This window comes from Paroedura picta, chromosome 8 (genome assembly GCF_049243985.1).
Source record: "Paroedura picta isolate Pp20150507F chromosome 8, Ppicta_v3.0, whole genome shotgun sequence".
NCBI lineage: Eukaryota > Metazoa > Chordata > Lepidosauria > Squamata > Gekkonidae > Paroedura > Paroedura picta.
Genome location: NC_135376.1, coordinates 36311119 through 36326747, shown reverse-complemented (window position 1 = coordinate 36326747; position 15629 = coordinate 36311119). Strand labels below are relative to the sequence as shown.

General features: G+C 40.2%; 1 protein-coding gene and 1 long non-coding RNA gene across 4 annotated transcripts in view; one reads left to right on the top strand and one right to left on the bottom strand.

Annotated features, from left to right (window-relative positions):
- Positions 1-15088, bottom strand: part of FARP2 (FERM, ARH/RhoGEF and pleckstrin domain protein 2) — a 72913-nt gene extending 57825 nt beyond the window's left edge. Inside the window, exons 1-2 of one of the 3 annotated variants that reach the window (XM_077349040.1) lie at positions 14857-15088; positions 9731-9960 (exon numbers count right to left, since the gene is read on the bottom strand). In XM_077349040.1, coding sequence (XP_077205155.1) covers positions 9731-9934 — 204 coding nt within the window. In that variant the 5' untranslated portion in view covers positions 9935-9960; positions 14857-15088. Of the gene's footprint in view, positions 1-9730; positions 9961-14414 lie in introns of all 3 variants that reach the window. The other 2 variants (XM_077349039.1, XM_077349038.1) reach the window with 2 other exon arrangements.
- Positions 1733-11966, top strand: LOC143843259 (uncharacterized). Its single transcript, XR_013233512.1, has 4 exons — positions 1733-2750; positions 9148-9249; positions 9332-9440; positions 11458-11966. It is a non-coding gene; the product is annotated as an uncharacterized LOC143843259 (long non-coding RNA).
- Positions 15089-15629: the final 541 nt, after the last annotated feature.

The following is a 15629-nucleotide window of genomic DNA, read 5'->3' as shown; positions in this document are numbered from 1 at the left end:
ACTGAGGTATCCACTCCTTTAGACTTTGCATGGCTCCAGAGAAACTGGACTTGTGATATGATCACCATTTTAAACTACTATTTTACAGGGTTAAGATTCTGATACTAAATAACTCCTAAAGACCATAAACCACTAGACAAAAACAAAAAGGAATCAATGTTTAATCAGATACTTAATTTAAAGGGACTTGTGACTTAGCATTGCAGAAATAAAAGCTAAAATATCAATATAATATTCAAAAGCTGTGATCTAGCTTCTAGTGTTAAATTTTATACAGTACATTGACATAAAACTAAGCAGAAAAGCTAACAGGACCTCCATCTCATTGCTTTGAATGATCACTAATGATTCATGTGGTTTATCCCTAACTTTAAAGTTTTTAATTCCAGCTCCCAAAGAGTTGGTTCCTGTAGAAAAATTCCACATATGCAAGAAGGGCATTTCTCATATACTGAAACAGCTCTCCATCTTCCCCATGTTGCTTTCTTGGGCCCCCTGTTCTCCAGGACATTTTTAAACCAGATTGTAAACCAGAGGTAAAATATTCTTCTTCTCTAGGTGCATCTTAATAACTATATGCGTGTTTTATTAGTCTTTCCTTTAAAAAAATAATCATCATTCTAGAGAAGCAGTTTTTTTATTGTACTTTATACTATCAAATTGCAGTTCTTTTATTTAATACATTGTATCTTACCATTCTCCAAACAGGTAAAAAGGTACTAGCTGTGAAGTTTTCATATTATGCCAACAACCTTATGTGGTAAGATACACTGGAGAGAAAAAGTGATTTGTCATAGGGCAGCATAAGAACTTCACAGCTGAATAAGAATTTGAACCACAATTTTCTCCAATACAAGCGTAGTAATTAAACCTCGTTACCACAAATAACAACTTAATTAATCAACATTACTAAATAGAACTAGTAAGATCCAAATTGCTTAGAAATTTTTAGCAGGTACAGAGTCCAAAATAAGGTTAAGCTTCATGTAGGGCTTGAGCTTACACAGCACAGTGCTCGCATCACTGAACCAGCTTCTAGGGCATTCTATTCTCACCCCCCCCAAAAAAAACACCTTCAAAGAGAATTCAACATGAAATTGATGAATTTGAATTGATTAGTAAATTCTAAAATGATTAAACTGAAGCTAACCTAAACTTTGATTATATCTTGAGAAGACAATCTTTCTGGAGAAGTCAACATTAGGAAATGTGGAAGACAGCAGGGAAAAACCCCCAACATGAGATGGATTCACTCAGTAAAGGAAGACATGTTTTCATTATGTAAGACCTGAGCAAGGCTGTTAATGATATGTTTTAGAATTCATTAATTCATAGGGTTGTCGTAAATTGAAAGGAACTCAATGAAATTATGTAATGTAATAAATAAATAAATGTAACACACAGTAAAAAGACTACTTCCCCACTTAGATCTTCACAAGGAACTGGGATTCCTTACCCGCATATCACACTTCTTATAGATGTTAATTATATCAGATATAACTATGTAGCTGTCTAATATATCAGTTTATCATGTTTCATCCTGTACTAGATTTCTTTAATCCTCCTTGCTTATCTACAACAATGGGGAGTTGCCCGCACCAATTGAGTGAACTGATTATTCTTGATTAGATAATATCTCCCTGCCCCTACCCTCCACCTTTATTTTGTGGATCCAGTAGGTCAGTCCATTTACAGATACATTTCATGCATTCAATGAAGTGAGTCATAAAAAGTTATGTTGGAATAAATTCTCCTAAAATGCTCCTGGATACCTGTTTTATTTTGCAAACGTGCTTGCTGCTTCAGAATTGGTCAGCAATGCAAATTTGTTCCTTTGGGGCTCTTTTCCAGGATAACAAAATGTAGGGTGGTGCTGAGCCAGGGAGAGCTCTGCTCAAACTAAACCCTGCCCATGGTTTGCAGAATAAATTATGCAATATTAACATGCAGCTTCATGCTATAAAAAAATTACCTTCCCTTGGCACAGATTTTGCTTTGAAAGAATGCACAAGGTGGAGCCTGTACTTGGTAGTGCACTTACAACCGTAAGTTTGGTGATGGAACCTGTGGAAGATTTTCACAGATAGAATGGATTGCATGAACAATTTTCACCAATTCCCCTCTCAAACTCCTCCCTTACTCTGTTCCTGGAAGTCCCTGTCCCCCAGAAGCAATATCATGGGGACATTTGGGGCTGTATGGAGGAGAGAGAACACGTCTCACTGTACTGACAGAAAACATTCCATCAGAAGTATTTGGTGGGTACCAGTTAATTATCCTCTGCCCACCAGATGCCCATGCATACAATATATCCCTCTGTAGAGATATGCAGATCCATCTGCTGTTTCTACAAATTCTCTGACTCATAGTAAAAGTCTGCAGAATGTTTATCAGTCAGGCTATACTCAAATTAGATATTGGCTATGATTCAGAGAATCACACAGCTATTTTCGTATGTTCAAAGGGGACACATGATTTCTTTTCAGAAACAGCAGCCCTATCCCATGGCTGTGTTTCAGAAACAGCATCCCATGAATTTGGAGTTCAGCCATAAACAAAATAAAGCTAAGTTCCACTGGACAAGTATACTTTTTGGGTATGCTGGAAGTAGCTCTTTGAATCCAGCCCCATAACTACAATATCATGCGGTTACATTTTAATACATTTAGCAGTAAAGTGATGACTATTCAGGCAGCTTCACAATCATCATCATCATCAACTAATATAAAAGAGCAGCCATCTATAAAAAGGTAAGTTTGTTTTTCACAAAGTGGGATGTTCAAGTCTTCAGCAGTAAAAAATACAAACTACCTAGCATGTTTTACATGGTACTAGATCTATGTCTACAAGGCTCAAAGTTTTTCTACCATGTCAGGATGGCAAGACCCAGAATACTGTGTCAAATTATTTTAAGCTAATATGACAGCACAGAGATGCAGCTGGAAAAGGAATAGATTGATGTGAAAGAAGCAATACAGGGAGGAAGACCAGGGTACACTGGAGTAGAGATGCACAGGAATGTAAATTTGGGACTTTTTTTGGAATGCAGTTTTGTGATTGGAGCAATGTCAACAAATGGAGCTCTTCATGGAACATAATTATTACTTTAACCAGGGGTAGTCAAACTGTAGCCCTCCAGATGTTCATGGACTACAATCCCCATGAGCCCCAGCCAGTGAAGGCTGGCAGGGGCTCATGGGAATTGTAGTCCATGGACATCTGGAGGGCCACAGTTTGACTACCCCTGCTTTAAACAATGTGTGTTCTCAGGAGGCACTCCATTCTGAGGCTTGCAGCAGCTGTGTTTTTAGGGGACATATTCTGGTATTTTAAATATATACATATAGTCAGAATTGCCCTAGAATCTGCCTTCCTTGCAACACCCACTTTATATGTGTATTGCTAGAACTGACCAACTACTTTTTGCCTTAAAAAAGCAACCCAAAATTCTTAGAAGAACTCTGATGACCACAAATTCAGAGAGGCCCATTTGCTTCTTTCGCCTTCTTCCTTCTAGATCCTCTTTTTTCTCTTATCTGGGCCAGGAAAAGTAATTTTAAAAAATCCAGTGCCTGAGATGTGGAATGCCTTGAAAATTTTCAAAACCACTATCAAGAGTTGTATTAATAACACTGGTATCTTACATTTTATTTTTTATTTACAAAATGTATATTTCACCTTTCTGCCCTTACAAGGACTACCAATGACTTTTAAGAAGGCATATTTAAGGATATGTGCATCAAATATTTTCAGTCATGTTGGCTACTGAGGAAATTTATCAGTTGATGGTGGTAGGAAAAGAATACAGGACAGCTACCGTGTTTGTATCCTGTCTATGGGTCTCCTGGAGACACCTAGCACGCCACTCTGTTTAACATGATAGACTAGATATGGATCAAAAGTCTGAGTCAGCAAGGATCTTCATAATTACCTTGCTGTAATCCTTACAACAACCCTGTAAAGTAGATTAATCTTATCTCTACATTGCTCAAAGCCATCAAGTAAGTTGATGACAGACTCAAATTCACGAATTTATCACAGCAGCCCACTGCCTCAGTTAGCTGAACTGACAAATCGGAATATTATTTGAGCTTCAAATCAATGCTCAACTTCTAAAGTAAAAGCCACTGAGCTTTCCAGAGGCATTTGGTTGGTGCTCCATCTGGGACATTCCCAAATCTGCTACTCATTTCAAAGAACCCTGTTTAGGGGTAAATTAAAGATAACTTATTGTTGCAGGGGGTGGCAGCTACAGAGGTGTGGGGCTAGTTGTGCATGGGAGGTAAAATGGTTTCTCGCAAAAGCAATTGCAAAGCAAAGCCATTTACAAAATAAAAGGTTAAACTGTTTAGCAGACCAAATGACAGAGAGAATGGAAAGCCTAAATTGCTTTATTTTTAAAAGCCTGTAATACCCACAGCCATGAATTACTAACTGTCTTCTAAGGGAAGTTAAAAATATGCTCACTGGCCATATTTAGAGTATTCAAAGTCATGACAAACATCTGGCACTGATTGTCTCTGGAATTCTGTCTATTTTCCCCCTACTTGAGCATCAAGACACTGTCTATGCTAACAGCTTTTATATTCTTGTAGTATATGGTTTAGGAGGTTTAAATGAGCCTAGTCCTCCCACAGCTGCATATTTAAGGCTGTTAATATTTTCATAGCATGATAAACAAATGCCTGATGGAAGCATGAACAATGGAAGGATAGGAATATTTTTTAAAACTTGAATTTAATCCATTCCTTCTTTGGGAGAAGTAAGAAATGTGTGACTTTTGCTAAATACTGTCCCCCAAAATTGCTTTATTTATTACATAGAAGATGTTATTACATAGTAATTTTGTTGGACAGACTGACTAGACTACTTATGAAATTATATTCTATCTTCTTCCAGCTTCGTTTTAAACAGTAATTCTTAATGCTGACTGTACAATTTTATGTATTTATATATCTTTTACATCTCCCTTCAGTCAGCAGCTGAATATTTCTGTGTAACCACAGGAAATCACAGGCTAGTGCAAAAACTTCTAGATTATTTCCTGTATGGCTCAATAAAGAAACTTCTAAGGTACAAAATCAGTTCCTGATTTTTTTTACATCAGAATGTGGTGAGTCACAGTCAACCATATACAACTAAGACTTCAAATAAAACAAACAGTAAACACCAACGTAAGATGACAATAAAGCATATACATTTTCAAACCAGGTTTATCAGAGTTGCACACAAACCATGCTGATGTATTAAGATCTGAATAGTACACCCTCAATTTAATCAAAAAGATATAACATTCTCCAAAATGAAAGAAATACACAAAGGAATTTTTATTTGAATAATACAGCCCACCAAGAAAACTTAAACATGAATCTTAATATCACATACTGAATAGATGCAGTGCAGTTATGAAAGAAACCCTAATACTTAGGGTCCAAATCGGACAAATAATCATCCTTTAACAAGTTAGTTGCCATAAGGACACTACTATTGTTAAAAAAAACCACAAGCCAATGAGCTCTAATGGCTCAATCTGCTAAGGTCTTTCTCCCACATTCTCTAAAGAAAGAGGAAAGGAGAAAACGGGGTATGGGGGTTAGAAATAGACTTTGATAAGGAACAGAAGAAATTTAGGATTAGAATTAGAAATTAGAATTAGATTTTGCTAAGAAATAGATTAAGAGCAAATGCTCAGACAACCACACTCCCTGAGAGGCAGGAGAAAAACTGAGGAAGATGGGCAATTCTAGCAAGGAGACAGGAAGAGGAAGAAGTTTTTTATCCTGCCACCCTAGCAACAGCAGCGAGAACCATCCATCAGGGAAGGAGTCCTAAAGCCAGGGGGGAAATTCATTCTTCTCTCCTGCTTCTACTAGTCTTCCCAATAATTTAGGAGACAGATTAAACTCAGCTTCTGAAAGCATTTTAATGGAGATAATCAGTTTGTTTCAAACTGGGTTGTTTGTTCATTTATTTGTTTACTAGTTTCAAAGCCCATTTCTAAAAATGGTCCTTGAAAGGCGATAAGGGGGAAGGGGAAAGGAGAGAGGAGGGCCGCGGCAGCTTACCTGGTCGTCCGGCGGGCCGTTGGCCAGGTACGCAGGCCGCTCCGTTGGGCAGTCGGGCAGGCTTGTAGCGGGGAGGCCCCCCCCAAAGCACCAGGCCAGTGGCTAAGGGAGTAACTGCGAGCCGTGCTGTGCGCGGCTCGCAGTTGCTGGGGCTGGGAATCGGAGGGACCAATCGGCAGGCGCGCAGTGCCTGCCGATTGGTCCCTCCGATTGTCTGTTCGGAGGAAGGGTCCAATCCGGACCCTTCCTCATCACGGACACATCCCACCCTAGAACCCCTTAGCTTTTTATTTAGTCCGTGGTGCCCACGGCGCCACGGGCGGTTTAAAGATTAGTATCAAAGACAATTTTAAAAATGGGCTTTGAAAGGGGCAGCAGGCAGGAGGGCATGAGAGGGTGGCCGTGGCTCCCTTTGGCCCAAAAAGCACGCTAGTGGAAACCCCCCCCCCGCCAGCGGCAACAGGGCTTTGCAGCCCGCAGGAAGGCTGCAAACTTCCCCCCTCCCAGCTCCCTCCCAGCAGGAGCATATCTGCGGGCCGCAAAGCCCTGTCGCTGGCTCTCTCCTTGTGGGCGACAATGGAGGCTGCAACCACAAGGCTTCTAGCAGGCAAGGAGGGAGGGAGGCAGCTGGAGGGAGTGGACCTGGACGGACAGGGCCCTGGACAAGAGGCTGTTTCCCAAATATATAAGGGAGCAAAATAAGAGTTAAGGATTAAAGTAAACCCTTAAACATCAAACCAGATAGTGATGAGATGATGGAAGTGAGGAAAACAAGAAGAGGTGTTTTTTCTCTGTCTCCTTCTCATAACATCTTTAAAGTAACTGATTTGCATCAAATAGCAGAGGCGTTCTTTAGCATGGTAGCTAACTCAAGCTGCCTACATTGAATGACACATTTGAGAAGCTCCCATTGTGGGAAAACATGTTTATAAAGAGTCACACATTTAAGATAAAAATCTATACTTCCTTAGTTGCAAAACCAAAACTCAAGTTACACTATCAGTAACTTTAAGCAGGTGTTGCTCAGCTAAGATACTGAGAAGAATCTCACATCTCTTTGCAACAAAAGGAATAATACATCCATTTGTAATGGACAGTTGCTCTAAATTTCTAAAGAAAAATGCTGCCTAAAATCATCAGATTTTTTTAAGTACTAGAAAATATTGCCTCTTTATATCCTTCATAAAATATTCTCTATAAAAAACAAGAGAACAGATGGGAAAGTTCCTATTCCTATCTTCATCAACAAGCACACAGGTGTGAGAGTGAGGGAGGGGTGGTCAAATGGCTCAAATTGAGGGTGAACAGATAAGCCTATTTTATAACCTAACAGATGGCACCTTCCCAGCTTTTTGGACACTTTTCCAGCTTCGGTTCAAATATTAAAAAATTAAGTTTATGATATGTAAGAGGACTTAACAAAATGCTCACGATACTTGCTCCCATACAAAACCATTTACTTAGAGCAAACTGTAACATTAATCGCAACAATATTCACGTGTCTTGTTTCTCTACAGCACTACAAGAGACATAAGACCTTGTGTGGGAGGACATCCACAGACACTGATTAACCATGACCCTTAGTCTAAAACTAGTCTATCAAGCTAGCCACAAAATACATCCCAGTGAAATAAGATACATTTCTCTCCTTAACAGCTTACTAAGTAAGTTATGCTTGAAACAGAAGGAATCTCAAGAAAAACACATACTACACTATGTAGCTAGGAATAACACACCTCAGTTCTCTGCCAGACATAAAGCTGCCAACTATCAAGACTGAAAAAATATCTGTAATATATTAATATATACATTAATATATACATCAGAGACTTTTACTCTTTTCTGTTGTCTGTTCCCTTTACTCTGGTTTCGCTTCAGATCGCATAAATCTTTCGCCTTTAGAATATTAAACAGACAACACAGAATCATTAGAGGACTATATCTTCCATAACTCACAATGGTTATTTCTAGAGTACAACTGATCCTTTACAGAGACAGAGACATGTGCTAACTATGAGTACATATTATTTACAAAAAGTAAGGATTACCAACCTTGAAAATGAGAACTGTCCCACTGAGTTCAGTCCAAGGTGTTATTAACTTTTTGTACATGAAAACTGGCATTCTACCCAGTCAAAAATATAATTGACCATTGTACCAGCTAAAAGAATATAGACTGTTGCCATAAATACATGAGTCACTGCAGCAGAAGTTAAATGACAAACAATAACACATTGTCAATCAAAAACTAGGTATGAGGCAGGAAACTTAGTCTTAAGCAACAAATCTCCATGATTGCACATTGCCAATTTGCAAAATTTCACTTTAGGATTACCATGTAGTATATACTTACCTCTAATATGTAGGATATCTTTAAAATTTTTATTATCTACCTAATTTGCCAACAGGATCCCTGTCTTGAGAGTCTGTACAGTGCTGGACTTGGGTGACTTCAATAGACACGTGGAGGTCATCTTGCCTCTATCAGGTTCAAAATTTCTTGGCCACCACAAGCCTATACCATGTTGTTTGGGCCTGATGCCTGGCCCAAAACACATGCTAGATTTAGTTTTCTAAGCTGAGCAATTTCACAGTGGTGTAAAAGGACTGAAGTACTATGGTCAGTCTTTTATCAAGTGAGAGAAAACTCATGGTGAATCCAACAGAGAATGCTGCAAAGCTACAAGGATTGTGATTGGTGGCAATCATAATGAGCAAACTATATATTATCACTACCACGGGATCAGTTGAATTGCACCTAAAATGAAGTAACAAAAACAGAAATTTGGCCTTTAGGTGTGATATTTTTGCATAATTACTTGCTGATAAAAAATCTACCAAGTATGAACCCAGATACTCAATTGTCAATAGGTTCTGTGATAGAGGTCTCTGTTTGTATGGATTGTTCCAGTCTTCTCTCTCTGTCAACAAAGTTCTGGGTTATGTGAGAGCTGCTACCTGTAGCCTGGACACAAGGTGTGGCTTGTGAAATTTTTTCATGGACTTACTATATTTAGTATTATGCAGAACTGTTAACTCCTCACTAATTAAAATAATTTTTTAACTTTCACTTTGATTCAAGAATAAACAACTTGTGGATGACACATCTCCCCGGGATCCATTTCAGTCAAGCCTGGCTTTGAAACAGAAATGTTTTGGGTGACCTTAGCCCTCTTACAGCTAGGTAAGAGAAATGCTTCCCTACTGGTTCTCAATCTATCAGCTGGTTTGGATATGTTTAATTATTTTGTATCCTTTCTCATCAGATGTAAGGTTTGGAAATGTAGCTCTGAAGTGGCCTGAGTCTCTTCTGAATAGCAGGATGCAGAAAGTGAAGGCAAGAGATAAGGATTGGACTTCATGGGATCTGCTATAGTGAGTGTCACAGGATTCTATGCTCTCTATAATATAATTCAATATTTGTACATGAAAAGTAAATGAGACTTCCCAGAGTTTTGGGAGTGAGTTGCAACAGCATGCTGATGACACAGCGCTTTATGTATCACTAAACATGCCACCAGATACTGCCATCTACACTGAGGGCTAATACCTGACATAACTTTTAATCTCTTACCAAACTTGGGCTATAGTTGCCTGGAAGAGAAGCCACCTCATAAATATTTTAAAATATCTAAAGCTGAATGCAGTACAAGTGTTTTCCTTACCTCAATATCAAATACCTCCATTGTATTATCCAACAGCTTTATCTTGATCTGTGTAGACCGGTCATGACTTTTAGGAGGTGCTGAAGTTATGGCCGTGGAGAAGTTTTGACCTGGCTCCAGCGTGCTTACTCCAGTGTTTTTCTGAACTCCCAAACGAGAACCTGGAGTCTGCAGTACTCTGTATGTGCCTTCTATTTCTCCCATGTTTCACCATCAAGTAATATCCAAAACTGAGACAAAAGAAATAGAGAATCACTTTTACTTTTAAAAATTATGTATTTCAATAAAGAACATGCAATGCATTTGCCCAAAAGTAAGATGAGGCTGTCGAACATATGGAAATATTCTTCTAACCATTATTATTATTATTTATTGGAAGACTGAGAATTGGCATCCATGTTCACCTTAAAACCTAGCTTGATTCTCAGCAATTTTGTCTGTATATGTTTTTGGGGGCAAGGATTTATTTTAAATAGTTTGCATAATGCAGCATATCAAGTTAGATCTCCCAATCACTGTGTTTTACTAATTACGTGAGTGAAATTTCTCACCAAAACGCAAGACTAAAATTTCTCACCAGAATGTAAGAGTCTTGACTTCTTTTCCCCTACCCCTTCCTGTGATGGGGGCGGGGAGTGAGAAGAGAGATAAATTTATTGAGTTTATTTGAACACAAGAGTTCTTCAAGCCTCCAGTTGGTTTCCGAACTGTCTATGCTTAAAAGTTTGTCTTGTACTTCAGACCATCTTAATCTGAAGACCAAAACTTGACAATACCTTTATTGGAAATGTCAAGTCAGGAATATCACTTTTAAAAGAATATTTATAGGGCACAATACAACAAATAATAAATACAGCATAAAAATAAAACAAATAATCATATAGATGAAAATGCCATTTTCTCCACAATCTCTTTATTCCTCTAAAACCACTTGTTGTTGTTGCCCTCAACATATGAATTGCAAGGACTTTTAAAAGGGCATTGGTAGTTGATGCCTGCCTTCCTTTTCCGTTCTTCCAGAAATCCCTATATCCCAAGTTGCCTTGAGCCAAGAGGAAAGACAAGATATAAATGTTTTAATAACTAAATATTAATAATTACATTTCTTGTCAGGAGAAAAGCCATAAGATCTCTTTATCTAGACAAGCTAAAATAGTAGCTAGGAATATAAAGGGGGCTTTAAAACCTCTTAAATAAGTATATTGGAAACCTTTATTTAGATATAACATTAAGATACAAACCATAATGAGTGACAATATGTGCCTATGATATGGTTTCATGAACTCCTCACAATGAATACTTCATAAACCAGGAAGTCTCAAGTGTGTAATCTAGCTACATTTTGTTGCAGCATCTTCTAAATGAATAGAATCCCAGTTTGCAGAGAAGAGAAAAAATGGTGTTTGTTAACGTGACCAAATTTGGACATTATAACAAAACGTTTTTAGATTAAGGACTCTCTAAACCAGAAATTCTCAATCCTGGCTCTACATGCAAGGAAAAGAGGATAGAATACAGTATGAGGAATACAGGCTTATTCTCATCACAAATAAACTTCAGTTAATTTGTGACATCTGAATGCAGTCTAAGTAAACGTAGTTAACTGCCTTCTCAGAAAAGCCAAAATAAGACTCCAAATCATTAACTAAAACAGATTTAATGTCTTTTAGGTAAATAAACTACTATAAACAATCTGTAAGAAATGCATGTCAATTCTGTTTTTCTAGGCCACCTGATTGCAGTAAAGCAAACACAACTCTTACAGACCAATTTCTGCAATGGACCAGACAGGGAAGAATCCAGAGAAAACAGAACAAAGTGACTACAACACACAGAAAACTAGTTTTCAGATACCGAATCACTAAAAATGTTAGACAAGATGGTATCTGTAGCAGATATATAAAAAAGAATATATAAATGTTGCAAAGATAAACTTTCTATCAAGCCAGTCAAAATGTTCTATAACACAATGGGATGAGAAAAGATGTTCTCTTACATAATTATATAGGAAGTCTACTATACTTCCTATACTTATATAGGAAGTCAATGAAAATCCATGTGTGAAGCTGATGTAATTTAAATCTATGCAGCAATATCAAAGTGTTAAATATAAGGGCCACATCTGCTGATGCCCATAGACAAATGAACCTCCTTCCAGGGTTACAAGTCGTTTGCAATAAGGCTCAAGCAGAGCTGGATTACAAATTTTATTTCTAATATATAGAATATAAAAATTTTGCTGGTTTTAAAAGGCTTCTGTCATTAATACGTTCTGAACACAATCAGAGCCTAAAAATCCAAAACTACATCAGTAGTCTGCAAAATATTGCTACATTTCTATAATATGTTTGATATCCCACTATAAATTAGACAAAATAGATATTTCTTATAGCTTATTCAACAGTTTACTCCCACTGAGTTCATTGGTAAGTTCAACCGTATAGTGCAAGCCTTCTGTCAAGGCCTTCAGTGGTTAACAATAGGGCAGTCACTGTTTCCCTCAGCATGACCTACAACATTAAAGCCCTAAACAGTGTGGGACCCTTGTATCTTCAGGACTGTCTCTTCCATTATGCCCCCCCACCAAAAAAGAGTGATCTAGTGACTGGAATTTGCTCGGGGTTCTCAGCCCCAAAGAGGTGAAACTGGCTTCAACTAGGGCAAGGGCCTTTTCGGCCGTGGTGGAACACTACCTAATGAAATTAGGGCCCTGCAGGACCTTAACCAGTTCTACAGGGCCTGTAAGACAGAGCTGTAACACCAGGCTATGGTTGAGCCCAGAAATAACACCAAGAAAATGCTGGCCTCCCTGTTCAAAAGTCTACCAGTAGGCACCACTCCAAATGTTCCACATGTCCTACAGTAAATCTTATTTGATTATGCAAGAAGAGGCAGCCACAGATTTTTTTGTAATGAAATTTTGAAACGTATATTTAATTATTGTATTTTCAACCTGTTGTAAGCCGCCTTGAGTCCCCTGAGGAACGGCAGGGTAAAAATCTAAAAATAAACAAATGCAGCAGATGTGAAGATAAAATGAAGAGCACCACCGTCAGCTCCTTGGAAGAAGGGCAAGGTAAAAATGTAATCAATAAATTTCTTCATAGCACAGGAATTGCACTTTTCACCTGAGATCCCAGAAGAAATCTAGGATTATATGAGTACATGAAATCTGCTATACAGTAAATACCATATTAGACTGCAAGAGACCATGGTATTTCAATGTGCTGTATATGTGGTATCTGGAAACAGGAAATAACTCCCAAATATTCATGCATCTATCTTTTGTTGGAAGTGACAAAAGTGAACACCTGTATTTCAAAATACTGCCACTGGTAGATAAGAAGCAGGGACTTTTCAGTAGTTGCCCTAACTACCTTCCCACAGAAGCCCATTTGGTTATATTGCCTGGCTCATTCAAGTTCTAGAATCAAATAAAAGCATTTTTCTTTGTGTATGAGAACATGCTAGCTGAGATTGTTGTTTTATTCTACTGTAGCCAACTTCTATCACCTTCTTATACTGTTCCTCACAAGAAGTCAGATTGGCACACATGGCTCTGCCCTTTTTATCTTCATGACAACACTACGATGTAGGTTAGGCTGAGTGACTAACCCAAAGTCATTCAATGAACTTCACAGGTGTGTGATGCTTTTAGAGACTTTGTCTGAGACTCCTCAGTGCTCACCTGACATTCCAACCAGGACACCATACTGCCCCTTTCCCTGTTTAGCCTATTTATTAATTCTGGATAGACTGCAGCATGCTTAGATTTTGTTTTGAATCACTTTATAAACTAATGGCTTTTCTGTTTTGCAATATCTTTCCTCATTCTTCCAGTTTAGCTTTACAGCTTGAAACCAGCTATGGGAGAAACAGCCCTTGGTGATGTTTGTGACACGCTGCTGATTCTCTATGTGAAAGGAATTCCCCTTCAGTAAAGATAGCAAAATTAATATGTACAGTTATCACACACACTACATGCATGCAGATTCTAGAGGATAGCCGTGTTGGTCTGAAGTAATACAACATAATTTGAGCCCAATGGCACCTTTAAGACCAACAAAGATTTAGTCAAGGCATAACCTTTTGTGAGTATTGGTCTTTCTTCGTCTTAAAGGTGCCATTGGGCTCAAATCGTGTTGTACTACATGCATGTGTGCATTATTGTGGGTATGCCCTTGTAGGTAGGCAGCATGATAGAGGCCACTGCACATAGCTGGGCACACTTAGCTGCCACACTTTTCATACCACAAATCTGCGACGTTCAGTAAACTCGTTAAGGCTAAGCTCCAAAAAGATCAATGAATTTCAACATGTCTACTACCAAAACGTCTTAAAATAGCAACAACAACTGGTTTGATTAATTAATTAATGTACACAGAAATGTACCCAGAAACAATGTACACAGAAACAGTGTACACAGCTTTCCGATCGTGACCCTTAAAATACAGTTTTTTAAAGTCTCCGCGAGCCTTCTGGAAGAAAACTGCCCTTTTCATTCAACTTCTTGGAGAAACTGACGTACTTGCATGAAATCTACCCTAATGATAGCCCGATGAGCCAGGCTTGTTAAAAACCGCAATCGGGGGAAAGCAACCGCTTTCATTGCTTATTTCAACCGTTTAAAGGCTCCGATCCATCCAACAGTTTAATAAAGCGCGCAGATATTATTCCTACAAACCTTCGCGCCACACACGCTTGGCGACAAGAGACAACGGCAAGGTTTGTTCAGCCGAGGCTCCCGGTCAAGATCCGCAGGAAAACCCGTCCGGCGCTCCGAAGAAACGGGAGGCGAGCCGGTGCCACTCGCGCCGCCCTGGCGTACTCCAGGGGGAGGGGGCTGAGGGCGCAGGGAACGGCCACGTTACTGTCTCGGGCAAAGGGTCGCCTCTACAGCACCAGCACCAGCAGCAGAGCCCTCTCCCGACCGACCCCGCAGCGGCCACGGAGCCGTGTAGGGCCGCGAGCCCCCCGGAGCCGCCGAGTGGGCGGCGGCAGAACTCAGCAGGACCCTGCGGGGCTGCGCCTGTAGGTCGGCCCTCCCGCGGCTGAGGGGAAGGGAGCGCCAGCCTCGACCTGCAGGGCTCCCGCGCACCGCACCGCGCCGCCTCGGCTGCTTTTACCTCAGAGAGCCGCGGCCGACGGTTACTGCTCCGAGGCGCTGCCCGGCCGAATCAGCCGCGCGCCCACGCCCTCCCTCGCCCGAGCACAGTCGCGCCCTCTCGGCTTTCCGCCTCGGGAGGCCACCGCCATCACTCGCCCTCCGGCTACACACGCGGCTCTCATTGGGTGCCGCCGACGTCTAGGGGCGGAGCGTCAGCCTCGGCCTTCCACGAGCTCCAAGTCAGCAGGTGGGTGGGGTCCGTACACACACACACACACACACAGAGGCGTCAACGCGCCCGCGCGCTCTCCCAGACGCTTGCTGATCGCTGGGCGCTGAGGTCCGGACCTGCGTTGTACGTCTATACCCTAACCCAGCTTCCGGGACGCGCGCGCGCCCGAAACGAGTCAGGCAGGTTTACAAGTGATGCTTACAGGGAGTTTGCCTCTGGCGTGGCATGTGTCCCCACGGGCAAACCGGGAAAAAGTCAGGCAGAGTTGCCCACCGGGAATTTTTTTTTTTTTTTGGTATGTGATCCTTAGGAATCTCCTGTAAATATTATGAATGCAAGATTGAGAGGAACGGAATAAGAGCCCTCTTAGAATTTCTAGAAAGCCACAGGGGCAATGTGGTGCCAGCCCCACTGAGTGCTACCCACACCCAGCAACACTAGTAGTCAAATGTACCTAGCCTTGTGCTCAGGTCCATTGATCTATGTTACAGTAACCTCAGCTCCTGAAGGGCAATTCAGATGCTTCAGTTGTGTACTGTCAGGCTGAACATGACATCCAG